The following is a 26,992-nucleotide window of genomic DNA, read 5'->3' on the forward strand; positions in this document are numbered from 1 at the left end:
GCTTTAAGTATTGTTTAAAGTGGAACTGAAGTTAAAAAATGTAAAAATTGTAGGCAGGCTTTTTATTGATGCGTATCTTCTGCAAGAACACAAACTTGCCTGCCTGTTCACAAGCAACATTTGAATGTACACTGAGCTGCATACCTTGGTCCCGGATTGAATAAACTCCTGTGCACATGCATGGAAGTTACATCATTTTCCCAACAGTCAATCAAGACAGCTGAAGGCCTTGCACACAGAAGAAGCCAGGGAAAAGAAGATGGTGCTGACCTTTGCATTTTTTTTTTTTTTAGGTTGTATCACTCTATGGTGAACCCCTATATAAGGGGTAGGAACTCTGGAGAGGTAAAAATGTACCTGAACAACATGGAGTGCAGGAATTGAGAGCACTGCAGAATTCAGGTGTATCTAATACAGATGTTGGTAGTATAGAATGCAGGAGTAAATGCAGGGGTCAGGAGTGACACAGTGCAGTGGTCATACATACTTATTGCAGGAGTAAGTAACACAGAGTGCAGGGGGCAGACATAAGTGATCAGGAGTAAGTAAGGCAGGGGTCAGGAATAAGTAGTACAGGGGTCATGAGATAGTAATGCAGAGTAAAGGTGCCAGGTGTAAGTAATGCAGAGTGCAAGAGTCATTATGGCGTCTCACAGGTACAGTATGTAACCTCCCCCCAAGTACAAATACCCTCTTCCAGTACAAGCATCTCCCCCTAAGCTGAAATCCCCCCCTTACTCCTTTGCTGAAATATAATCAAAGACCTCAGATGCAGTGGTGAGGAAAATCTTTCCAGGCATTCCCCAGCTGTGTCATATGAAACGTCAGCGCTGAGGAGGAGCTTACGACTTCAATTGGCTTTGCAATTGCCGCTATAATCTGAGGTCTGACTCTGCTTCTCTTTGCATGAAAAGAGTTGAGGCATGTTGCACTTGGGCTGGGATAACTGTTATGGTGTTCAGAATGTCTCAACTGCCTTAAATTGTATAAGTATGTTATACCTGAAACCCCATAGGCTAGGAACTGGGGTTGTAATATTGCATAATATACATTTCACAACAAGAACTACATTTTAATACACCAGTTCTTTCTAAAACTAGCATAGTCTAAAAACCTCACAATAGCAAAAAAAGTGTGTGTCTCTTTTTTTAGTAACTCACAATTATGTTCTTTTTCCAGTTTTATAAGATAATCTATTAGAAAACCGTGTTCATGTATTTTGTGATGTATAAAAACTGCCATGCTTGGCTTAACCATGTCAGTAGTTGTTGGTGGGCAGTGAGGTTGTGGACTGTTGGTATGTTATTGGACTAGAAATTAGGCCTGTTGTCAGCCTGGGCCTAGAATATAAGAAGCTTCCCATTCACACAAAAATTGATTTAAACATTTAGGTTGCTACTTGCAGTTATCACAACTTTAGCAGTGTTCCTAACTTTGGGCCATATCTATGGATCAATGTTTGTGAAATCAAAATTTCTTAAGTAGGTAATCATTCACTGGTGATCAAAGAGGTTCTTCAACCTTTTTGAAAAAAAAAAAAAAAAGTCAGCAGCACAAGTACTATAGCTGCACTTTTATTAAAAGGACACTTGCATGTCCAAGGATCCAGCACCATTCTCACCCGTACCAGTGTTTTTTTTTTGCCAGTCTTTGGGTCCCCGACTCCAACATATTTGATGTGGGAAGCCAGCTGTGGCTCCTTGCGGCTTCACAGCCAGCTTCCTACTGCTGTGTTGCACTGTGTGAATGGTCCTGCAGCCTGCTGAGACCTGTGACATGTCCCAGAAAGCTGTGGGGGGAATCAAACTGCTGGTAGAATCACCTAGGTGATCGCACTGGACATGGGAGTGGGCATCTACCAAAACTAGATATTCGCTCCCTCCCAAAAAATAAAAACATCCAAAAGTGTTACAGGGGGGCAGGAGGAAGACATAAAATGGAAACTCCCTTTTTTAGGGTGGAGTTCCACTTTAAGCATTCCCAGTAATTTATAACGCACACCAATGATTAATCTGCATTAAATATAGTGAATTTCACATTTACGGCTTAATAAATAAGCGAGCAGCTCTTTGTCCATGATTTTTTCCTGGTGTAGTGTAGGGCAAACTGAGCAACCATTTCATATTTACAGTACATTTGATACAGGTTGTAACATTTCCTAAGCTCCAGTTATCTACCCGTCTTCTGATTTTCATGGTTATCACATATTGGATATTAGTCCTCTGATTATCATCACAGATTTGATAGGATGTAAATGCGTTTGTATTCAGCTAATCATTTTCATCATTGGCCAACTCTTAAGATTCAGATTTTAATGACATATGTAATGTTTATGGTCCCCTTCACATTGGCAGCAATGACAATAGCTGTGCAAGGAAAACATCCTCACGCACAAAGCTTTGCCTACATTGGACTGCTCACAGACTGTGATTTGTATTGTGTTTGGATGATAGCCAAAGACCAGAACCAGATTCTGAGATACTGTATGTAGTTTCTTCACAGGTAATGTTAGTTTTGAGACTACAGACAGAAGTCATGCATTAACCACTTGCCCTCCAGATGATTCCACCCCCCCCCCCCTCCTGACCAGGCCATAATTTGCGTTATGGTGCTGCGTTACTTTGACAATTGCGTGGTCACGCAATGCTGCACCCAAGTGAGATTTACGTCCTTTGTTTCCCCACAAATAGAGCTTTCTTTTAATGGTATTTGATCATATGTGTGGGGTTTTTTTTTTTTTGCACTATTTAAAAAAAAAAATAAAAAAACGACAATTTTGTGAAAAAAGCAATATTTTGGACTTTTTGCTGCTAAACATGTCTAGTAAAAAAATTTAGCAAATCAAATTTCGTCATATATTTACACCAAAATGTATTCTGCTACATGTCTTTGCTAAAAAAAATCCCAATATGTGTAAATAATCGGTTTCCGTGAAAGTTATAGTGTTTACAAATGACGGTATATATACTGGATTTTTTCTTTTCTTTTCAAGTAATGGGGGCGATCAGCAACTTATAGCGGGACTGCAGCGGGCATTCTGACACTGGGGGGGGGACTGACCTGGTGTCACTGACATCCCCAGTGACACCAATACAGTCATCAGTGTTAATAAAAAGCACTCACACGGTACTAATGGCACTGGGCAGGAAGGGGTTAACATGTGGGGCGATCAAAGGGTCAACTGTGTGCTGTTTTACATACTGAGCTGTGTTTGTGCTTCTCATACAGGGCAACAAATGATACCAACATGATCACATCCTGTGCAGGTAAAAAACACAAAGTGCAAGTAGGAAGGTTTAACTACCTCCCGCCCGCCATATAGTAATATGACGGACGCAAGGTGGTTCTCTCGTTCTGGGAGGACGTCATATGACGTCCTCCCACTCTCACCGCTCAGGGAGCGCGCAGCACGGCGATTGGCGGTGTGCTGTGTCCATTGGACACAGCGGATCACCGATCACAGAAAGAGCCGAAGATGTCGGCTTGGTCATGTGATCAGCTGTGTCCAATCACAGCTGATCACATGTAAATAGGGAAATGCCGGTCATCGGCATTTCTCTCCTCTCGAGCTGTCACGCTGACAGCTCGAGAGGAGAGGAGAGCCGGTAATCGGCTTTCCGCGGAGGGGACATGTACACTGATCATCAGGGCACTGATGATCAGTGTGCCCTGATGATCAGTGTAGCCCCAGCAGCGCCACCTGTCAGTGTCAATCAGTGCCTTGTGGCAGTGCCCATCAGTGCCACATCAATGCCACATATCAGTGCCTACCAGTGCACATCAATGACACGTCAGTGCCCATCTGAGCTGCCTTTCAGTGTCACCCATCTGTGCCAGTCAGTACCACCTATCAATGCCTATCAGTGCTGCCAATTAGTACTAGTCAGTGCCGCCTATCACTGCCATGTATCAGTGCTGCCTTTCAGTGCCCATCAGTGATGCCTGTCAATGCCCATCAGTGCCTCCTATCAGCGCCCATCAGTGCAGCCTCAGCGCACATCAGTGAAGGAGAAAAATCACTTATTTACAAAATTTTATAACAAAAACTAAGAAACATTGTTTTTTTCAAAATTTTCAGTGGTTTTTGGTTTGTTTAAAAAAAAATAAAAAACCCAGAGGTGATTAAATACCACCAAAGGAAAGCTCTATCTTTCACAAAAAAATTATAAAAATTACATATGGGTACAGTGTTGCATGACCGCGCAATTGTCATTCAAAGTGCAACAGTGTTGAAAGCTGGAAATTGGCCTGGGCAGGAAGGGGGTATAAGTGCCCTGTAGGCTAGTGGTTAAAATGCCTTTCAATGGCTATTAAGACATTTCCTTTCCATAGCAGTGGAAACTAAGCAGCTATATACCAGTGGTCTCCAAACTGCAGCCCTTTGCATGCTTTTATCTGGCCCTTGGGGTACTATTTCATATACTGATACCAACAATTGGGTATAATTCCCCCCAGTTACACCGATGAAGGGGGCACAACTCCTTCCAATGACATCAACGATGGGGCACAATTCCTCTTAGTGACACAAATTATGTGGTCCAATGACATCATTGATGGGGCAGAATTTCCCTCACTGACACTAAATAATGGGGCATTATTTATTTCCACTGACTTCAGGACTTTTTCTACTCCCACAGTCCAGCCCTCGTCTGAAGGTCCATAAACTGTCCCTTTGTTTAGAAAGTTTCGGGTTTACCCTGATATACCATATTAGCTTTGGGGGCCTATATTTTTTATTTATATGTAATATAAATATATATATATATATATATATATATATATATATATATATATATATATATATACACACATCACTGTTTAAATTCAACTTGTCTGCTCTCATGCAATCATTAGTCTTCACACATAGGCAGCCTACCTTCCTTGTCCTGGTTGGAGACATGCTATCTATACTTTAGCCCTACTTACATTGGGCCTGTTTGTTGCAATGCACTAATGTAATTACTGAAGATCATAAATTGCTACAAAAGACATATTTTATGACTCCTGGCAGTGAAAACTAGGAATCATCATGTGGCGCAAATACACCTGGTTTTCAGTCCTCATCAGCAGATACAGTGCAGGTGCATACTTCACTTTAAAAGTACTGCTATTTTTAACCACTTTCTGCGTGATGTATGAATATATATACGTCCTTGAAAAGTGGTGGTGATATACGAATCGTTGCAGCCATGATCCAGATATTCTTTTCAGCCAGTGATTCACTTTCTTGTAAAAAAATGATCTGAGCAGCTATACACCCACCCAATCATTTTTACAGGCGGCAGAAGGGGTCCCTATTACACACTTTTTTTTTTTTCTTTTTTTACTCAGGTACATTATCTATATCAGTGACTGTTAACTTGTGATCTGCCTGACACTTTCTGCTCATCAGCTATCCTTATTGTTAGTGTATTTTAAATGTAGCCCAAGATAATTCCTCCTCTTCCAATGTGACCCAGGAAAGTCCAAAAGGTTGGACACCCCTGCTGTAAAGTAAGATTGCTTTCACAAATATAGTTGAATTGTTTATTTTTATCAATTTACAAAGTGAGTGAACAGAAGAAAAATCTAAATCAATATTTGGTGTGACTAGCTTTTAGTTTCAAACCAGAAGTGAACTCCCAAAACCTCCTGGGACCCATCACGAGGTTCAGGGCCATCAGAAAGCACAGCAGGTCTCACACGTGCACAGTGGGGAGTCTGGTGTGAGCCAGCAGGAAGTCACAGCTGGCATCCCACAATCAACATGGTGGCACCAGGGACCCAAAGACTGACAATGAACTGGGCAAGGTCTTTTTTTTTTTTTCTCATGGGATTTGTTTACTTTAACCGGCAATTGATCAGTCATGCAACAATGTACCCAAATTAAATTTATATCATTTTTTTTTCACTCAGAGCTTTCTTTTAGTGGTATTTAATCATCACTGGGTTTTTTTATTCCTTTATTATATAAACGAAAAAAACCCCCAAAAAACAATATTTTCTACTTTGTTATAAAACATATCCAACAAAAATATAAAAAAAATTCAAATGTCTTCATAACTTTAGGCCGAAAATGTATTCTGCAGCATGTTTTTGGTTAACCACTTGCCCTCCAGAGGATTTACCTCCTTCCTGACTAGGCCATTTTTTTGCGATACGGCGCTGAATTATTTTATCTGATAATTGCGCAGTCATGCAACGCTGTACATAAATTACATTTATGTCCTTTTTTTTCCACACAAATAGAGCTTTCTTTTGGTGGTAATTTAAACACTTCTTCATTTATTTTTTGTGCTATAAACACAACTTTTTGCTATAAAACATATTCAGTAAAAAAAAAAGTAACCATCAAATTTTGTCCTAAATGTAGGCCAAAAGGTATTCTGCTACATGTTTTTGCTAAAAAAAAAAAAAAATCCCAATACATGTAAATTAGATGTGTATACTAGTAATTGCGGTGATCAGTGACTCATTGCTGAACTGCGGCGGGCATTCTGACACTGGGTGGGAACTGACTAACTGCCACTGACATCCCAATGACACTGATACAGTGATCAGGGCTAATAAAAAGCACTGACACTGTACTAATGACACTGGGCAGGAAGGGGTTAACATCTAGGGTAATCAAAGGGTTGGGTTACCTGTGCTCCTTTACATAATGTGCTGTGTGTGTGTGTTTTCCTAGGGAAACTGTGCAGAGAAAAACACAGCAGCATGTTCTTGCTGGCAGAAGAGAGACCTGTGTTTACACACAGGTCTGTCCCCTGTCAGTTTTACTCGGTGATCACTGGATGCTGGCAGGAATCTCTGGCCGGGACCCAGTGATTGACATCTGTAGTTGCCAATGGCTGTGCACACTTGCCCCCTACCCGCAAATTGTATGTGTGTGTGTATATATATATATATATATATATATATATATATATAATTTTTTTTTTTTTATTATTATTATAAAGTGTATGTGTGTGTGTGTGTGTGTGTGTGTGTATGTGTATGTGTATATATATATATATATATATATATATATATATATATATATATATATATATTGGATTTTGTGCAGCCCTGCCTCCCTGTAGCTATAGGGCGGTGGGCAAGCGGTTAAAAAAAAAAATCCCAAATAAGTGTATATTAATTGGTTTGTGTGATAGTCAACAAACTATGGTGTGTATATATGCTGGAATTTTTTCAGCCATAGACACTATACTGGTAAAGGGGAAATCTGCGACTTATAGTGGGACTGTGATAGTGTGGTGGGCTATGTGGCTCTAACAGACTCTGGCTGGGAAGGACACTGACACTGATGTCGCTAGTGACACTAATACAGTGATTAGATCTACCGCACACTGTACTAATGACACTGGCTGGGAAGGGGTGAACATCTAGGGGCAATCAAGGGGTTAACTGTGTGCCTGACAATGTGTAAGGAGTGCTGTTCTAGGTGTGGATTTTTTTTTCTTCTTGCTTTTCAGGGAGATGAAACAGCCAGACCTCTCGTTTGTAAACACAACTTTGTGCTGTGATTGGACTCAGCCGATCAGCTGGTTTCAGCCAAAATCATTGGCTGAAACCTGCTGAAAAACCCATGCTATATCCCATCACAGCACAGGTCAGCCTGGCCCAGAAGCCTGCCGGCGACGTATATTTACACCACATAGCCTGCCTGTACCACCCACCCGCAGTATATGTGCAGTGGGCAGGCAGCAAGGGGTTAAAGTATCGTGTTCTCTACGGCTTTGTAATATACAGTAATTTAATGTCATGTTTCCATCTACCCATTATTGGTGTATGCCTAGACTCTTCAAGCTGCCTCAGGCTATTTACATTCTTCATTCTATTTTATGGTGTGCACACAACCAGTTGCAGAGCCACCTTTGTCTCACCTCTGAAAAGTTTGTGTGTAAAACTAATCACTTACACTAGAAGCAGGAAGAACTGGGACACGGGGAACTAAAAATAGAAAGCTGGCATTTCAAATCGGAGAGGTCAATAAAAGCAAAACCTCTGAATGGAAATGAGTCCGTATACAAAGCAAAGCCTATGCCTACCTATTGATCTCTCCAGAGATTTTTTTTCCAATGTTTAACACACACTATAGTGTTCTATTTCATTTAGAAATCACAATAAGTCCATTTAATGATGTATCTAGCCAAAAAAGCTGATCCTAAGAATGGGTGCTTTTGGGGAGACATGGGCAGTCTTAGCTGCCTGGAAATGAAAGATCTTAAAGCGGTATTCAACCCAAAAACAAGAATGAAAAATAATGCAGCGTACCAGTCCTTAGATGTGTTGGCTACATTGTGTTTTTTTTGTTTTTGGTTTTTTTTTAAGGATTGTTTTTTAGATTCACCTAATCTGGCTAGTAACACAGTTCTTGTTTTAGGGTGGCTACACTCTAGATGAAAGATCAACAGAGGCGCCTTTGGACAGCAGCATGGGGAGAGGGGATTGTTAGATGTGCTAGAAGATTTAGGTAGATTTGACTGACAAACTCCACATAGAGTAGCTACATCAACAGTGTTCATTTTTTTTTAAAACTATTTTTTTTAATCTTTTTTGGCTGGTTAAACATAAATGAATAAAAGCTGACCATTGTAAGGACCCCTGTCAGTGTTAAAAGGACCTTGCAACCCTCCAACTGCCACTTTTGCTGGACAGCTAAAGGCAGGTGAAAAATTAGCACGTACTGGCCTGATCACCAGTTGAATTTAAAGGAAAAAAGTCTAAAAAAGAAAATGAATACAGTCGCCACAATATAATAATCTGCAATATAATGTGTTTTTTGGTTTATTATTGCTTTAAATAAAACCTGTTTATCAGTTCTGTGCAGGAAAGAACAATCAAACTGTTGTTGTTGTTGTTGTTAATAATTTTTTTTTAATCTGTTTGACATATTTTTAGGATTCATGAACAAGTCACACATTTATGGTTCCTGGAGGTGATATACAGGCAGTCCCCCGGGTTACAAACATGATCTGTTCTGTAGGTTTGTTCTTAAGTTGAAATTGTATGTAAGTTGGAATGGGTAAATTGTTTTACAGTTTTTAAGAATTAAAAAAAATTACTTTTTTTAGATAGCATAGGGAAGGGTTAACACCCCTGTAACGTTTGCTTTGCTGTCTGTGCCCCTGTAAAGTAGATTTTACCTCCCTTTCTGTCCCTGTGACAATCCGATTTTGAAAATTGTTGTGGAAACAAGGATTGGTGATAAAGCTTCAGTGGAGACACCTTTTTCCCATGATGACTTTTACAGGAGTGACATTCCATTCCTAGTGGTAGATTTCCTCTCACTTGTTGTCTCCCTCCGTTTGTAAGTAGGAGTCATATGTAAGTTTGATGTATGAAACTCGGGGACTGCCTGTAATAATGAGGAGGTTAGGGAAGGAGAACAGGATCCAAGCTGCAGGGCTTCCCACTTACCAGACTTGAATTGCTTTACTGGTGTATTCCACATGAAGTCTCACACTGAAAATGGGTTTTATAGTAATACCTTTTGTATGCATTTCTCTTGTGTCCTCTGTTATAAAAGATCCGAATACATCTCATAACCGAAAATGAATGCATATATATAGGGGGCCACACTTTCCTGCTCAATACCTCTGCCAAACACAGCTGTAGTTTACCAGTTCCCCTAGTTTCCTTTTGTTGGTAATTTGATTAACTGAGAACCCCGACTTGTGATACAGGAGTCAAGGATGTTCAATTCATATCGCCCAACACCTGGGACATGTAGTTTTTGTTTTTTTACCTTTTCGCCCTGCTGCGTGCAAGCAGCAGGGCTCATCTGTCAGGCTGTCACCCGATTGCTTCCTCACAGCCCACTATGGTGCCAGCCTTCACGCCCCTGCCTGCTATGTGTCCGGGGCTCTGCTTGCCCATCTGCGGGCCCGGGACCAGTTCAGTGGGTGCCAGCGGGTATAGGGGAAGGAGGAAAATGGACACATCCGCTCCCCTTCCTTTCTTGTCTTGACTCGGGTGATGTGATGTCACTTCTGGGTCCCCGTTGACAGATTCCTGGCCATCGAGGCCAGGAAAGAATGTAATGCAGTGCTATGTACACTGCATTACGTACAGGGGAGACATCCAGTGTCTTTTAGACCCTGGATGTCTCAATAAAGAGAACTGGCCACCAAAAAATCCCGTAGGGGACATTTTGTCCCCTATGTGATTTAAAAAAAAAAAAAAAAAAAAGGTTAAGTAAAAAATATTTTTTTTGAATTTTTAAACTTACACCCAAGCATATAACCCCCCTACACCTGAAAACAACGATTGCCATACATGTTACATATCGCTGCGCACGCCAGAATGAGGGCAATAATTCTAGCACCAGACCTCCTCTGTAACGCTAAACTGATGACCTACAGTATCTCCCAGAAGTAAGTAATTGCGCGGTCATGTAGCGCTGCACCCAAATTAAATTTCCGTTCTTTTTTTTTTTCCCATGAATTGAGCTTTCTTTCGGTGGTATTTGATTGCCTGTGCGGTTTTTTTTGCGCTATAAAAAAAGACAATTTTGAGAAAAAAAACAATATTTTTGACTTTTTGCTATTAAACATGTCTAGTAAAAGAAATAAAAAAAAAAAATCAACTTTCGTCAATGTATTCTGCTACATGTCTTTGCTTAATAAAAACAAAACAAAAAAAACCCAATACGTGTAAATTAATTGGTTTACGTGAGAATTATAGCGTTTACAAGTGGCAGTATATATTCTGGGATTTTTTTTTTTAATAGTAATGGCGGCGATCAGCGTCTTATAGTGGAACTGCGGCGTGCATTCTGACACTGGATGGAACTGATATGGTGTCCCAATCCTCTTCTTCTGGGGTACACTGCCGGTGCTCCTAGCTCCCCCCCATCTCCGTTAGTACCCCCTCAGCAGGCCACTTGGTGGGGGTAATTATGTAAGCTCACTCCCAAGCCCCACTGCCTGCGTCCGTTTGCCCCGCCCCTCTTTGTCATCATAGTATTTGATTGACAACAACAGAATTTTGCTTGCCTATACACTTACGCAGCTTTACGCGCTATACACGTGTTTACGCAAGGTCTTTATGGAACATTTTTACTCAGGATCTTGCATCCTGAGTATAAACATCAGTAAATTATTACACCCGTGTGCAACTGGCCTAAGGCTTTAGAACAACTTTAAAGCTACCTGCCTAGTTGGACTGTAATTAGTAAAACATGAATCAGAAAGGGAACAAGTCACACAGGCTCCCAGTGACCTTGAGAGGTTCTCTCTAGAATAGATAACTGCAGTAGACTACTGATAACTACAATTAATGGAAATTAACCACTTCAAGTCCAGACACTTTTCCCCCCCTTCCTGTCCAGGCCAATTTTCAGCTTTCAGTGATATCATACTTTGAATAACAACTGCGAGGTCATGCAACACTGTACCCATATGACTGTTTTTTAGTATTTTTTTGAGACCGATAAAACTTTATTTTGGTGGTACTTATTCACCACTGGGATTTTTATTTTTTTGCTATATAAATGAAAAAGTCCAAATATTTTGAAAAAAAAGTGTTTTTCTTATAAAATTTTGCAAATAAATCTTTTTTCATAAATCATGGCCAAAATATATTCAGCTATCTTTTTAGTAAAAAAAAATAAATAACCCAAATTAGTTTATAACCAAAAATTATAATTTTTCAAAAAATTATTTTACATTTTTATTTTTTTTTATATATTTTTGTTTTTTTTACATACTGTCATCCTAGCAGTACAGTGTCACCATAGTGACACTACTTGTGGGGGGTGATGGTTTTTTTTTTTTTTATACACTGATTGCTTTTACACCCATAAAGGCTGTAAAAGCAATCATTTCCCCTCTCTTGCTCCATTCTTGCAGCCATTGAGAAATACTGTGAGAGCTGTGATTGGTCACAGCTTGTCACATGGTACAAGCTGTGACTAGCCTTGTACCATGTGACCTCTGTGATCATTCACAGGTTTTATTAGTAGTAAGCAATGATGTCAGCAAGTGACATCTTGCCTACTACTATTCATGTGATCACTGAGTGGCCAATCAGCGATCACATGATCGGGACCTCACACAGAGGTCCCGTACAGCAATCGGTGCCGTGCGTTCCCAGGGAGCGTGAACAGGCAAGGAATGCAGGGAGGACGTTTATAAACGGCTCCTGCACTGCTCCCATCCAGCCGTTTATGTACATGAGCCGGATGGGAAGTGGAACATGTTCTGTAAGGTCAGTGCTTCTCAATTATTTTCTGTCATGCCCCCCCTAGGAAGAAGAAAACATTTTGCGCCCCCCCCGCGCGACTGTAAATAGTATCATTTGTCTATAAAATTGTTATAAGTAGGAATAGTGCCCCATCATTGGTGTCAGTGGGAGGAATAGTGCCCCATCATTGGTGTCAGTGGGAGGAATAGTGCCCCATCATTGGTGTCAGTGGGAGGAATAGTGCCCCATCATTGGTGTTAGTGGGAGGAATAGTGCCGTGTCAGTGGGAGGAATAGTGCCCCATCATTGGTGTCACTGGGAGGAATAGTGCCCCATCATTGGTGTCACTGGGAGGAATAGTGCCCCATCGCCGGTGTCACTGGGAGGAATAGTGCCCCATCGCCGGTGTCACTGGGAGGAATAGTGCCCCATCGTCGGTGTCACTGGGAGGAATAGTGCCCCATCGTCGGTGTCACTGGGAGGAATAGTGCCCCATCGTCGGTGTCAGTGGGAGGAATAGTGCCCCATCGTCCGTGTCAGTGGGAGGAATAGTGCCCCATCGTCGGTGTCAGTGGGAGGAATAGTGCCCCATCGTCGTTGTCAGTGGGAGGAATAGTGCCCCATCGTCGGTGTCAGTGACACCAATGATGCGGCACTATTCCTCCCACTGACACCAATGACACTTGCTGACCCCTGGTGCAGTATGGTGCTGCTGCAGCCAGCATATGTGGTTGGAGCAGCACCTGTGCACTGCACACTTACCGGCTTTTCCCTCACTCGATTTCTGCGGGTCCGCTCGGCTCCGCCTCCTCGTCCGTGATTGGCCGCCTGTGTACCTTTCCTGAGCTACAGTTCTGGCGGCCAATCACCGGTGAGGAGGCGGAGCCGAGCGGCAGGAGTGAGGGAGTGGCTGGAGTGACGGAAGGAGCAGCGCTTCCTGGATGGGAGCCAGGTAAGAGACAGCAGCCCTCTGCCCACCCCTGTACGCGCCCCCCTTGACGGAGCCTCGCGCCCCACTATTTGAGAAGCACTGTGTAAGGTGAACGTATCCTTTAATCATCTGTGTTGGGTAACATTTAATGTTTCTGCTCTTGCAGCTCCTAACCCCCCGCTCTTTGGTTGTCACAATTTGAAAAGAGCAAGGTTGTAGGGGGCTCCGCCCCCACGGTCACATCATTCTTCACAAGCAGTTCTGCAGGTGTAGTAGTTGGAGAGCTGAGACAAACCATTCAATACCGAATGGGGTGCTTACAATGATCCGTTTTTATGTAAAACCTTTATAAGAATTTACAGCAACCGTCTTGTCCCTTTTGAGATAAAGTGTTAGACTAGGTTCACACCGATGAGTTTTGCAGTGTGTTTTTTCGATTTGCATTTACCATGATTTCCTATGGGTCACGTTAACATCTGTGTGTTTTCAACCAGTGTTTTTTTTTTTTTTTTAATATAAACGGTCGGACTTTTTTTGCTCATAACAGATTGTGTTTTTTGGTTCCATAGACTTCAATGGAAACACATGTACAGGCATTTTTGGTGTGTTCTTGGTGTTTGTCTTGCATGACAACAGATTCCTCCCCCTAGCAACATTACCACATCCCAAAAACGTGAAAACTGCAAACCGCATTGCAAAATGCACCAGAAAATGCATCAACCGCAACCTGAATAGGTGTGAACCTAGCCTTAGCTAGAATTTTCAGCTTCAATTTGTTAGTGTATCTAAATCTGCTAGTACATCTTACACCTCCCCAGGGGAGGACTGACCATTTGGAAACTCAGGCACTGGCCGACGGCCCGGGGTCAGTAGGGGGCCCCATGAGATGCACATGGTATCTTTTTCATAGGCTTTTTTTTAGTTTGGGCAAGGACACAGGGGCCCCATGTTTCCTATTGCCCAGGGGCCCCATGAGTTGTCAGTCCGCCCCTGCACCTTCCTCAACCCAGACTGACAATACTAGGGGCAGTGTAAAACGGGATGTGTTTCACCAGATCACCAGGTAAAAACAGAGGGGAAATGGCCTGAAAAAGAAAACTGATGCAACCACATCTAATGAGTGGTAAACTGCAATATATTAAATTTTTTGCTTTTGGGTTCAATACAGCTTTTAAGTGAATATCTTGATTTACTATAGCTTCATCGTTTGCTGGATAACATTAGTAACTTACTAATTTCTCGTAACTTATCCTGGATTTACCCTTTTACTTGGTTTATTGTGGTTAATAATCCAGTTTAGAGTCCAGTTTTATATTTGAACCTTTACAATAATACCACTTCCAAAATAAAACACTAACAAATCACCCTACAGCACAATCTCCACCTTCACCCCTGAAGGCGCAAACAATAATATCAATGAATATGCCAAAGTATAACAATAAATAAATATTCACACCAATCAAAATAAAAATAAAAAGTGAACAATAAAGTCTAAAATAAAGTTCAAATTCAAAATAAAGAAAAATCCGCACAAATGCCTCTCCTGTGTAATAAAGTGATTCAAAATATCCAAATAAACTGAGCCTCCAAGCAGCTTCCAAGACGAGTGTTACCTCAAAATAAAAATAAATAATACATAGTGCATTATCCTTTTATATAATCTTATCAACCATATGTGAATTCACTCTAGTGTATAACACACAAGTGATCCTATTCAGTGAAAAATAAGTGAAAAAACGTCCAGGCTCCTACAGATGCACCTTTCCACTTTCCAAAATGGCCACTGCTTCACTTCCGGTTCCCATGTGCATCTGACATCACTTCCAACTGACGCATTTCATCATCGGACTGTCATAAGTTATTATGACTAAGTCCGATGACGAAACGCGTCAGAGAAGTAATGTCAGACGCACACGGGAACCGGAAGTGAAGCAGCGGCCATTTTGGAAAGTGGAAAGGAGCATCTGTAGAAGCCTGGGCGTTTCCTGGATGGCAGAAAGGTTTGAATTAACCTATATAAGGCGGTTTTAAAGGCTATGTCAATGTGAGTGTCAAGATCCGCCTGACGGTGTCTCTATTGGACCACAGTACGGAGTTCCTCCGGGCGTGGGGTCTAAGTCCCAATCTGCTTATTCACCAGGGCCCCTGATGGTGGGGATGGACTTGGAGCAGACTGAGACCGGGTCGCGACCCCTGAGTACATCCGACAATGGTAGAGCGCACCGTCAGAGGAGTGCGTGGTAAGGAGTCTGATGAGAAGAGGCTGGGAGACCTGGTAACCAGGAACGATCCCTGCGGGATGGATGGATGGATCGTCTGGGTGGCTGGAAGCGTAGTCGGGGAGGCCAGGTCAGCAACGTGCGGGCAGCGAGGTACCGGAGGAGAAGGCAGAGAATGGTCGGGGTCACAAGCCGGGTTCAGTAACTAGCGGACAGCGCGGTACAGAGGGTCAGGAAGAAAGATGGTCAGGCAAGCCAAGGGTTAAGCAGGATACAATCAGCAGGGTCAGGTACAATGCAGAGGTCGGCAATGGACTAACACAGGATCAGGTATCAGGAACAGAGCACAAAAGACCAAACGGCAATTTGACATACCTCTAGTCCCGTTTAAATAGCCCGCCCTGCGCTGTCATTGGTGCCAGGCGCGCGAGTGCTCATGCGCGGCCATCACGATCGCCCAGGTCCCGCTGCTCGCTGGTTAGGACGCATTGGTGTCCTGCGCATGCACCGCCCGGCACATCGCGGCAGGGACACCGATCCCTGACAGTGAACATTTTAAATTAAAGCTTTTTTTATGGTGTTTTTGGCGGTATTACACTATTTATTCCTCATATATGGGCATTTTGATGGGGTATTGTGTAAGGAGGCACATGGAATACTATTACTATACTATTACTAATACTATTACTGATGGACCCAGATATCCTCGTGGGAGTGTGGTAATCCTTGTGGATCTCTCCAGGAGGGCTATGTTTTCATCGTTGTGCATCTGGATGACAATAAGGTGAAATAGTTATTGATTATTGGTAAGGGTATTCACTCCTTTCTTGAACTAGAAGTGCACACTATTTGGATTGAACTTTTGGCACTGAAGAGTGATTCACTTACATGTTTTGTTTCACTTACTTTTTTTCACTTATTTTTCACTGAATAGGATCACTTGTGTGTTATACACTAGAGTGAATTCACATATGGTTGATAAGATTATATAAAGGATAATGCACTATGTATTATTTCTTTTTCTTTTGAGATAACACTTGTGGAAGCCGCTAGGAGGCTCAATTTATTTGGATATTTTGAATCACTTTATTACACAGGAGAGACATTTGTGTGGATTTTTCTTTATTTTGAATTTGGACTTTATTCACTTTTTTTATTTTGATTGGTGGGAATATTTATTTATTGTTATACTTTGGCATATTCATTGATATTATTATTTTTGAACCTGGTTTATTTTTTCACATATGCATGTATTTGGTCATTTGTATCACACAGATGATTGTTAGTCTATCTTAACGTGTATATATATTTTTTTTATTATCTTTGTTGGTCTTTATGCATACTTTTATTAAAAAAAGAAAAATAAATAGCCATTGTAGTATACTTGTTACCAAATTCAACTGACACAAAGAAAACACTAAATTTTCAAGTATATACATCAATATTATTGCAATAAACCAGTTTTTTTTTCATTTAGGTAAGAAAGGAGTAGGATGTTGTTAGTATGTGTGGAAATATGTTTTCAGGATCTTATGTTGCCATCTCACAGACTTAGCATGTTGCAGCCATAGAAACAGCACCCACGGTTACCACCTCCACATTATTCTGCTACACAAGTGCTTTCTAAATCAGATATGTTTTGTTATAATTGTTCCTTTTTGAAATGGGCAGTTATTTTGACTCTTTTTTTTTTTTTTTTTTTTGTTATCTAGATATTTTGTTATACTTAAATCCTAATATAATTACTATTTAGAACTAATAAAGTATCACTTCACTGATGCCAGTTTTTAGACACAGAAAACTGAAATCTGTACCACTGTTCCCAAAATATGATGTGTGTGCTTTATGGGGCAGTGTTGTTTAAGGTTCCCATTCACACTTGAGCATTCACCAGGAACATGCTGTGCTCAGGTGTGAATAAATGCTAAAAGGTTACTAGTTAGGTATGATTAAAGCCTAAGTTTTTAGCCCAAAAAAAACAAAAATCAGCACAAGGAATATTATACTTCTCAATTGGTCCCTTGTGCTGCTTGCTCTTGCTTTATTCAAAATCTTTCTCCTCCATTTCTCCTCCCACGCTACTGCATTATACAGCTATTTTACAGCTTCTGTGAATGGAGAAGGGGGACAAGCGTGTCTTCCATTAGGTTGCATGGCAACTGAAATATCATCTTTTGTTTGTCATCCTTTCTAAAGGAAAGCTTTACTTGTGTTAAATTGATATAACATATAAAATTGCTACATCAGATCAGTTTGCAGAGGCTGTGATTTTATAAAATTACCGAAGAATTAAAATGTCGATTCCTTGCGTTATGGCAGCAGGGAGGCAATTTTGTACACTGTTGCTACCTCTCACAGAAATCAAATTTCCTGCTTGTGTTTTGGCTCAGTTTTTCCGAGAAGTTACAATGAGATGCAAGTCAAATGCCCATCAGTTATCCACATATTATTTTGAGAACGAACACCAGGTAATGTCCAGGCTATGCACACTATGTAGACTATGCACACTTATATATTCTGAACATACAGAATTATTCCTCATTGATCTCTGTAGCTAGAGATATTGTGAAGAAATGTGTCTTCAAAATGGCAACAGAGGAACAAAAAAAATAAAAAGATAAAATATATAATGTAATTTTTTAATTACTTTCTATTGCACTAAAATCTTGGCAGACTGCCAGCTCTATAATGTAAACACAGGTCTGATGTTTCTAAGCTGCTAGAAACCGAAACCTGACTTTGGAGTCTTTGTTGTGATCTTTGAGGATCTTTAAGGATAAATTACTTCACATTACCAGGAGCTAGAGAGGTCAGGGTTAGTTTGTAGTAAGAAGAATATGTAAATATTTAGATTGGACCGTTCTCCCTTTTAATAAAATTCACATCAGAAGGCATTATTGCATGCTGATGTGAAATGTAACACTGGGAAAAAACGATTTTATTTACTAGCGTTTTATGCATCTACTTCCTGGTTCCCTAGAAGGCACTAGTGATGTAGACCTGGCAGGGCAGATGCCTCCTGGGAAGGCAATGCCACTAGTTCCTTTAGTGAGATCCCATACGTAATACCATACAGTATTATCATGCTGCGCATGTGTGAGATAACGTACATGACATCATGCATATCATCTCATACATATGTCGTATGGCAATAAACTAAATTTTGTTTTTTAAAAACTATGAACATATTATAGCACGAGGAAAGGTAATTGCCTGTTATGTGCATAACAGGGAACAAGAAGCCCGCTTTTGTATTTATGCTGAAAATTACAAAACTACTGAGCATATGATTGGTTGTTATGCAGGAAAAACCCCTCTTCATTCCTTAAAGCCTACCTAAACTTCAAGAACAAAAATGAAATATATTGCAGCATACCAGACTTATGGTCGCTATACTTTTTTGTTTTGTTTTAGGTTTAGATCTGTTTTAGGGCCCTATCACCCGGGCATTCAGTCTGGATCCGTCTAACAGTTTTTCAGACAGATCCAGACTGAACCACAATGTATGTCTATGGGCTGGAGGGTGTAAATGAATGATCATTTGTTCACGTACACTTAAATCCATATCTGTTCCTTTTTCCTTTTGTCCAGATCCAGACTGAACCACAATGTATATCTATGGGCGGGAGGGTGTAAATGCATGATCAATTGTTCACATCCACTTAAGTCCATGTCTGTTCCTTTTGTCTGTTCCAGTGACTAACTTAGAACAAGGATGAGGTTCTCTGAAGTCATGAACAGGGAGGCATCTTGGGGAGGAGGAAGGACATCAGTAATAGAAGCGGCCATGTTTCCCTTTAATAAAGGTTTAATTTACAGCAGTGGTTCTTAGCTAGGGTATGTAAAAAACCTGGGTTCACTTTGAGATGTACAAAGGGGTAGCTTCGAAGTTTTAGTAAAATGGTAAGCAATTGATCGTTTAACCCATTGCCTACCGGGCACTTTTACCCCCTTTGTGCTCATGTCAATTTTCAGCTTTCAGTGCTGTTGCACTTTGAATGACAATTGCGAGGTCATGCAACACTGTACCCATATGACATTTTTTTTTTATCATTTTTTTTTTCACAAAAATGGAGCTTTTTTTTTTGGTGATATTTGATCACCTCTGGTTTTTTTTTTTTTTTCTTTCTGTGCTATAAACAAAAAAACGACAATTTTGAAAAAAATATTTTTTACTTTTTGCTATAAAAACATATCCAGTAATAAAATCTAATTTAGGCCAAAATGTATTCTGCTACATGTCTTTGCTAAAAAAAAAAAAAAAAAAAAATCCCAATCTGTGTAAATGAATTTTTTTATGTGAAAGTTATAGCGTCTACAAATGGCGGTATATGTATACTGGAATTTATTTTTTTTTAATACTAATATTGGTGGCAATCAGCGACTTATAGCGGGACTGAGCAGGCATTCTGACATTTGGGGGATACTGTCACTGACATCTCCAGTGACACTAATACAGTGATTAGTGCTAATAAAAAGCACTGATACTGTACTAATGACACTGGGCAGGAAGGGGTTAACATCTGGGGCGATCAAAGGGTTAACTGAATGCTTTACTAGGGAGGCATGCTGTTTTATATTGCTTTGCTTGCTGCAGAGCAATACAAAGCAGCATGCTGGAGCTGATAGGGGACAGATCTATATTGTTTACATACAGACCTCTCTGCTGTCAGTGATAGTCGGCGATAAAGAAAAGATCGCTATACGTACCTATTCTGAAGCCGCTCTGGTCTGGTCTCTAGCGGCGGCTTCTGTGTAGAGAGAGCTGGCAAAAGTTTGGAAATGCCTTGGAGTTTACATCACCCATATTTCTAAAAATGCTCTCTGCCATATTCTAACTTCCCGCCTAGCCTACAGCAAATTGACGGCCGGGCGGAACACTTCTCGTTGTAGCAAGGCGTTGTATGATGTCATGTCAAAAGGAGCTGGTCATGCGACTGCGGGGCCGCACAGTGACGCGATCTGTCACCGGCTGTGTCTGGCCGATGACCTAACATGTGACCACTGTCACCAATCACAGCAGATCACATGTCAATTGTATACAATGGATGGCTTTCTTTATGTTAGCTGTGACTGGTCAAAGCAGTCACATAATACAGACAGGGCCAATCACAGCCCATCTGTATCATGTGATGAGCTTTGCCCAATCACAGATAATCACAATAAAAAACTGAATCCGTTTCATTCAGGAACAATGATTGCAAATATCAATGAAAGACATTGGTATTCGCAATCCTAATGTAATGTGTTAAAACAAAAAAAAAAAAAATACTGATCACTCGCCCATAGTAGTTCAATGTTACTATGGTAACAGTGTATTGCTTTGGTCACAGTGTGTGGAAAAAAAATAGTAAAAAGAAAAAATAATGTAATAAAAAAAATAACAAATTAAAAAAAAATTAATTTATTTTTTTTTTACATACTGTCACCAGTCAGCTTCTCTGATCACCGCCGCACCAGTTATATAATAAGGCATATTGGTGACAATATGTTTTTATTTCTACATTTTCCAACAAATTACAACCTCTAAAAAACTCACTATGCCTCTAAATACCGTGAACTGTTTATTTTCCAAAAATGGGGTGATTTGGGGGGTATTTGTACTATCCTGTCATTTTCGGGCCTCAAGAAATTAGATGGGCCGTCAGTACATCAGAATTGATCAATTGTCAGATACCTTGGTTTGTAGACTCTATAACTTTCCTACAAACTAAATAATATAAATTCATTTGGGGTATTTTCACCAAAGAAATTGAGCAGAATACATTTGACCTAAATTTATAAAGAAATGTTATTTGCAAAATTTTATAACGGAAACGCAGAAACATTTTTTTTTCTTCAAATTTTTTTCTTTTTTTTTTAGCAAAAAATTAAAAACTCAGTGGTGATTAAATACCACCAAAATAAAGCTCTATTTGTACAATAAAAATATCATATGGGTATAGTTTTGCATGACTGCACAATTGTCATTCAAATGCGACAGCGCTGAAAGCTGAAAATTGGCCTGGACAGGAAGGGGATAAAAGTATCCGGTATTGAAGTGGTTAAGGCATTTGGTGCACAAAAAGTAGATTTATATCCTTTGCTGCTGATACCATATATTATACGAGTTTTCGTGCCTGGAGTTCAGCTTTGAGTAATATGAATAATTTATTTTGCAATTGTTTTATGCAGAAATTTTATAGTGAGGAGTTTGTGTTTCAGATCACTTGAGTTTCAATATATTTTGGATTGCCCTGTTTGCTTGTATTGATAGCATTTATTCAAAAGAGTTTTTACAGAAAATGCTTTGAACCGACCTAAACAAAATAGGAAATATCAGTCAATGTGGTTTTCATTTATTGGCAGCAATCCGTTTTTTTTTCACTTAGAATGTCGTCCAGCTAATTTGTTTATTGACCTTCCTTTAAATCATCTGTAGAATTAACCTGTGTATGTACAGTATGAGTGTGAACATGTATAGCCAGGCTTGCAATGCAATCATTTTTGATTTTGAATTCATCATTTTTACTATTATAGGAATCCAAGGATCTTCCAATATGGAAGTGGATGTTAAAGGAGAGAACAGGACTAGCATTTCTGCTGTGCCCCTGTCCAGTACAGTAGAGCGAAATTCTCCATTAAAAGTAGAATCTGAAAAACCTCGTTGCTCTAGCACGCCATGTTCACCAATTCGTAGAACTGTTTCAGGTTATCAGATTCTTCACATGGATTCCAATTACTTGGTTGGCTTTACAACAGGAGAAGAGCTTCTAAAACTAGCTCACAAATGTGCAACTACAGAAGAGAATTCTGGGGAAACTCTACCAACATTTCGTGCCAAGCAACATGACTCGGGACTCTCTCGCTCATCTCGGATATATAAAGCTAAAGGACGACACTATCAGCCATATGAAATTCCTTCAATCAATGGAAGAAGACGTAGACGAATGCCAAGTTCAGGAGATAAGTGCAATAAAGTTATTCCATATGAGTCTTACAAGGCGGCACATGGCCCTTTGCCACTTTGCCTTCTTAAGGGTAAGAGAATGCATTCAAAGTCCTTGGACTACCTCAACCTAGATAAGATGAACATCAAGGAGTCAGCAGATACTGAAGTTTTGCAGTACCAACTTCAGCATCTTACACTTAGAGGTGACCGTGTCTTTGCGAGGAATAACACATGAATCAGAAGTCTACTTTTGTTTGGCACCTGTCTTGTTGCATAGGAAAATGACTTCAGTGCTGCACGTGTAAGGCCTGGTCTCCAATAGTGGCACCTGGGAATGACTTCTCAGTTCAAATCACTTGATCCTAAGCAGCAGAAGATACACCACTTGGTTTGAAAGGCTAGTTCATGTGAATCTGATTTCTAGCCATTTCTAACTCGAAGGAAGAAGACTTTCATCCTAGAACTACTATGGATTACAATTAAATAATAATTTAATTTGTGAATGATTTACATTTATAAGGACTTTATCACTTATAGCTAAAAATGAGTTTCTTGACTATTCCTTTAGATTAAACATGTTGTGTTTGATGAATTTTAGATTAATCAATGGCTGACTCTGGTTTGTAAATAAGTCAGGATTTAGATACTGAACACAGTTGTAAGTAATTGTTTTGTTGCTCATTTTCAGAATGTCTTCAAATGTATATATTAGTTATTAATATATAGTCAGTAATTTGACATTTGATCTCTGGAATCAAATTCAATTTGAATTTGATGGCTTTCTGCTTTATACCCATTTCCCTTTTAAGCCCAGAGCAAGTTACATGTTTACCTTAGTTTTAATATTTAATTTAAATTACAACTGATAATTGAAGAAATTAAGCAATATTTATATTTTTATTTAGTTTGGCAGTGCTTGAACATACTAGCAAAATGTTAAATGCAGTATGTCTCCAATAGCTTTTATGTCAGAAAGTTCCAGTATGGAGTGAATTTATTTAAGGAAAATACAGTTAACACTAAGAAAATTGGCTATATTTCTGTATTCTCTTCTCTCTCCCAGCTGTGGCCTTTACTAGGGCATTGCGCAGATTGTAGTAACCTAATCAGATGATGCCAAAACCATTCAAGCAGAACTAAAATCTGATTGGCTCTGATAGATAACTGTATTTCTGTTGCCCTTTTTACAGTGATGCTTACTGTATTTATAAAAAGTATTCTAGCAAGAATTTTTTATTGCAGTCAACTAAAATGAGCCTAGTCTGTATTTAAACCCCAAATCTGTTTTCAGTAGGTTTAGCATCATGCCTCACTGTAAACCGTTTTATTAAGCAAATCATTTTTTGTAAAGGGGTCGCAAAGTTTTTTACCTGAGGATATTGTCAGTAACAGCACTTCCTGCTGCGAGCTGACAATGCTAAGGCGCTGCCTGGCAATTAGGATCGGCATTGTCACTCTGCCTTGCTGAGTTTTCACTTGGCTATTGGACTGTATATTTGACTGCAAATAGCTATAGTAGTCAGTCAGTATTCGTCAGGTTCAGCAGGGACCAGCCGAGATTCGATCCATCTATGGACAGGCTGATTGTACCCAAGTTGATCCATCAATCGATTTGAGTACAACATTTGATTACTGTCGACTGCTATAGCTGCTAGCAGTAATCATTGTGTTCTGCTGGCCAGGAAGGCTCCCTGCACTCCCATGCCAGCAGAAACAATAGCGCTGTGGGAGGCATTCCCCCATCAACACTGACTATTGATAGGGGAATCAAGGAATTTTCTTATCTTCCACCTATGGTGGAAGGAAAGAAAATCAAGTCATCTCTGGGTTTGTCAGCTTGCACCAGGAAATGCTGGTACTGGCAGATTCTCCAGGTAAGGAACATTGCAACAAATTCACCAAAAATAATTTGCTTAAGAAATCTGTATACAGTGAGACATGATGCCAAACATACCGAAAAATGAATTAAGGGTTTACATACACTGAAAACGGTCACTTCTTCATACGTCCATTGTTTGAAAGTGAAGCAAGGATTCAAATTGGGTCTTATGGGCAACTATTCATTTTCTTGTTCGCACCTTTTTATGTATAAAATCCAATGTTTTTAATTAAAGGTGCATTTATTATGAGGTTGATATTCCAGGCTGGACTAAACGTAGTGTGATGCTAACACTTTGCAATGTGCTATATGGCTACCCAATGCATTGAGCCTGTGAGGATATTAAAGAGTATGTGTGAACTATAGTAATCTATGCCAGCCAATAAGATTTCACCTCTATTGGGTTAGGAAAATGAAAGATGATTTGTTAATTTGTTGTTGTGGGCTACAGCACAAAGTATGCTGTTCTTTGCCTTATTAACCTCATCAAAAAGCAAACAAGCTTGTGCAGCTATACTTTTTATCAGGAAAATGTTGGAACGTGTAGATCTCTGACAACTGTCTTACAAAACGGAAATGAAATGAGTATAGTAACAATTCAGATATTGACAATTCAGTGCCAGATTGGTTGCATCACATTGTGACACATTTGTATGATTTGCTGTACTGAGAGTACAAGTGCATTTGGATGAACCAAATGAAGATGTTGAACAGGCACTGATCAATAAACCAATTATCACAGAAAATATTAGGCTATGTCCCATCTTTTATACTCTGTTTTGTTTTGCCTTTTGAAACCAGTCATTGAATTTTTACAAACTGAAAATGTGGGTTGTCATGAATTGACTATAGGTAGCCAAGGACTTTAAAGTGGATGTAAACCATTACATGTACCCAATGAAGTGACAGGCCTCAGGTGATAGACAGAGCTTAAGCAAATCCTCCTATATATGCTATACCTGTTTATCTGCAGCTCTCTTTCCTCCACAGCTGTTCACAATGCACAGTTGGCACAGCAGTTCTGAGCTCTGAGGCAAGGGGAGAGTATCTGATGTCACAAAGTGCACCGAATAGAGCAAGGTTTTTAGTGTAATCTGAGACCTGAGGGAGGAATGGACCCGCCCTCTACACTGTCTCATAGGAAAACATGCACAGCTAAGGCTGTCAATCACCTGCTGTGTGCTGGAGGGCCATCTCCCAGGGTTTTGTGATGTTTGCATAGACTGTTCGAATTATTATACAGGACTTGACTTGTGCAAATAATAAAAGAGTGACAGACCGTCCAGAAACCACACTGCTTCAGATTGAGACAGGGACACGCTATAGAAGGACATGCTTTGTTTTTGTTTTCATTTCAGAGGTTTATAACCACTTGAAGGTTGACTAAGAATGGTCATCCTTGCTTCACCTTTTAAAGGGTCACTGACCTGAAATAAACATGCAGCTAGTAAACTTGGAATTCCCAGCCTGCATACGTGTTCCATCCCAAGGGGCTTGATAGGCAGTGATAATAGTACTGCAGATTGTATGTTACTGCACATTGTAGTAATGTTTGTTTCACTGCACCTCACTACAACACATAGGTGTGAAGACAGGCTTACACATGTACGTGTGTGTTTGTATATTAATATTTTTGGTAGTTTTATGATAAACTTGCTCTAAATAAATCAAACATGCTTAGACAAGGTTAGGCAAAGTAACAATTTACTTTAATGCCTCCTCAACTCCGCACAAACTCACATTTCCTGCAGACCCCTGCTGCTCCATTCAGTTGATAGAAACAAAGAAAATACTGGTTATGAAGGAGTATGGGACTCCCCTTCCTGTCATCTGATAGCACTGGTTCTTTGTGATTGGCAATTGGCCTAGCATTGTTACATATTGTAAGTCCTCAGCCCTGTGTAAGTTCTGATTTGAGCTACTTGGATCTTACATAGAGCTACTTTTTCTAGCTGCTGGCAGCTGAAGAATGCCTTATGATCTATTTGACCAGTGTTCATAGGAAATCTTTTCATACACATTAATTATGAGCTGGGCTTACCACCGCTGTTAGATCCTTTTCAGTAACAATTTAGCATTTTCAGTGTGTACAGTATATAGAAACAACGGGTATTTCATCCATTTGGAAATATAACTCCAATCAGTGTTTTGCTATTTATTTTACATTGCAGACAAGCATCTCTTTGGGAGATGAGCATTACTCTCTTTATGTTGCTATAGAGGATTCACCTTTGAAATATTACCAGTTGCCCACTAGCATCCCCTCTTTGGTTGAAGTGCTTTATTGACCAGCAACAAGGTTGGGGGGGCTTATGTCCAAAATTGAAAAATCAAAACTTCCATAGCAAAGTGTAATCAGCCTTGGGACACAGAGGGAGCTTTTCTAGATGAGGTAGTTATAAAGCACATTGTACTACCTGTTTTAGGTAGAAATTTTAATTTTAGATAGAGTGAATAACAGGTTCACTAGAAAGGAAAAAAAAAAGTCTAACATTTTCCTATATTACTCACACATCAAAAGTCTTTGTCTGATCTATCGAGCATGAATATCACAGCTGCCAAGTGTTAGCTAGAGATGATGCTATGTGAAATGGCAGGTTAAAAGCTAGTCATTGCTTAATGTTTTATGACACAATACCCTTATCCAAGTTTCCTCTGATCTCAGTGATGTGCACTGAATGGCTGATGTGCTATCATGTCATACTCATAAATACTGCTGCTTGGCACAGTGCTATGAAGACATATAACAGAGGCGTAACTACAACTACAGGGCCCTAATATCTCATAAAACTGCCTTGAATGATATTGTTCAGATGTTTAATAAAATGGGGTATAATTTGTTCTGTTCTGTAATTCAGCTAGAC

The 26,992-nt window shown here is 40.0% G+C and overlaps 1 protein-coding gene across 2 annotated transcripts in view; it reads left to right on the top strand.

Annotated features, from left to right (window-relative positions):
• Positions 1-24,874, top strand: part of MACIR (macrophage immunometabolism regulator) — a 30,175-nt gene extending 5,301 nt beyond the window's left edge. For both annotated transcript variants that reach the window (XM_089652600.1, XM_089652601.1), the window contains exon 2: positions 21,838-24,874. In XM_089652600.1, the coding sequence (XP_089508726.1) occupies positions 21,858-22,484 (627 nt within the window). In that variant the 5' untranslated portion in view covers positions 21,838-21,857 and the 3' untranslated portion in view covers positions 22,485-24,874. The remainder of the gene's footprint in view (positions 1-21,837) is intronic.
• The last annotated feature ends 2,118 nt before the right edge of the window (positions 24,875-26,992 follow it).

Source organism: Staurois parvus, unplaced genomic scaffold (assembly GCF_062004578.1).
Source record: "Staurois parvus isolate SC_StPar_1 unplaced genomic scaffold, SC_StPar_1.0 ptg000687l, whole genome shotgun sequence".
NCBI lineage: Eukaryota > Metazoa > Chordata > Amphibia > Anura > Ranidae > Staurois > Staurois parvus.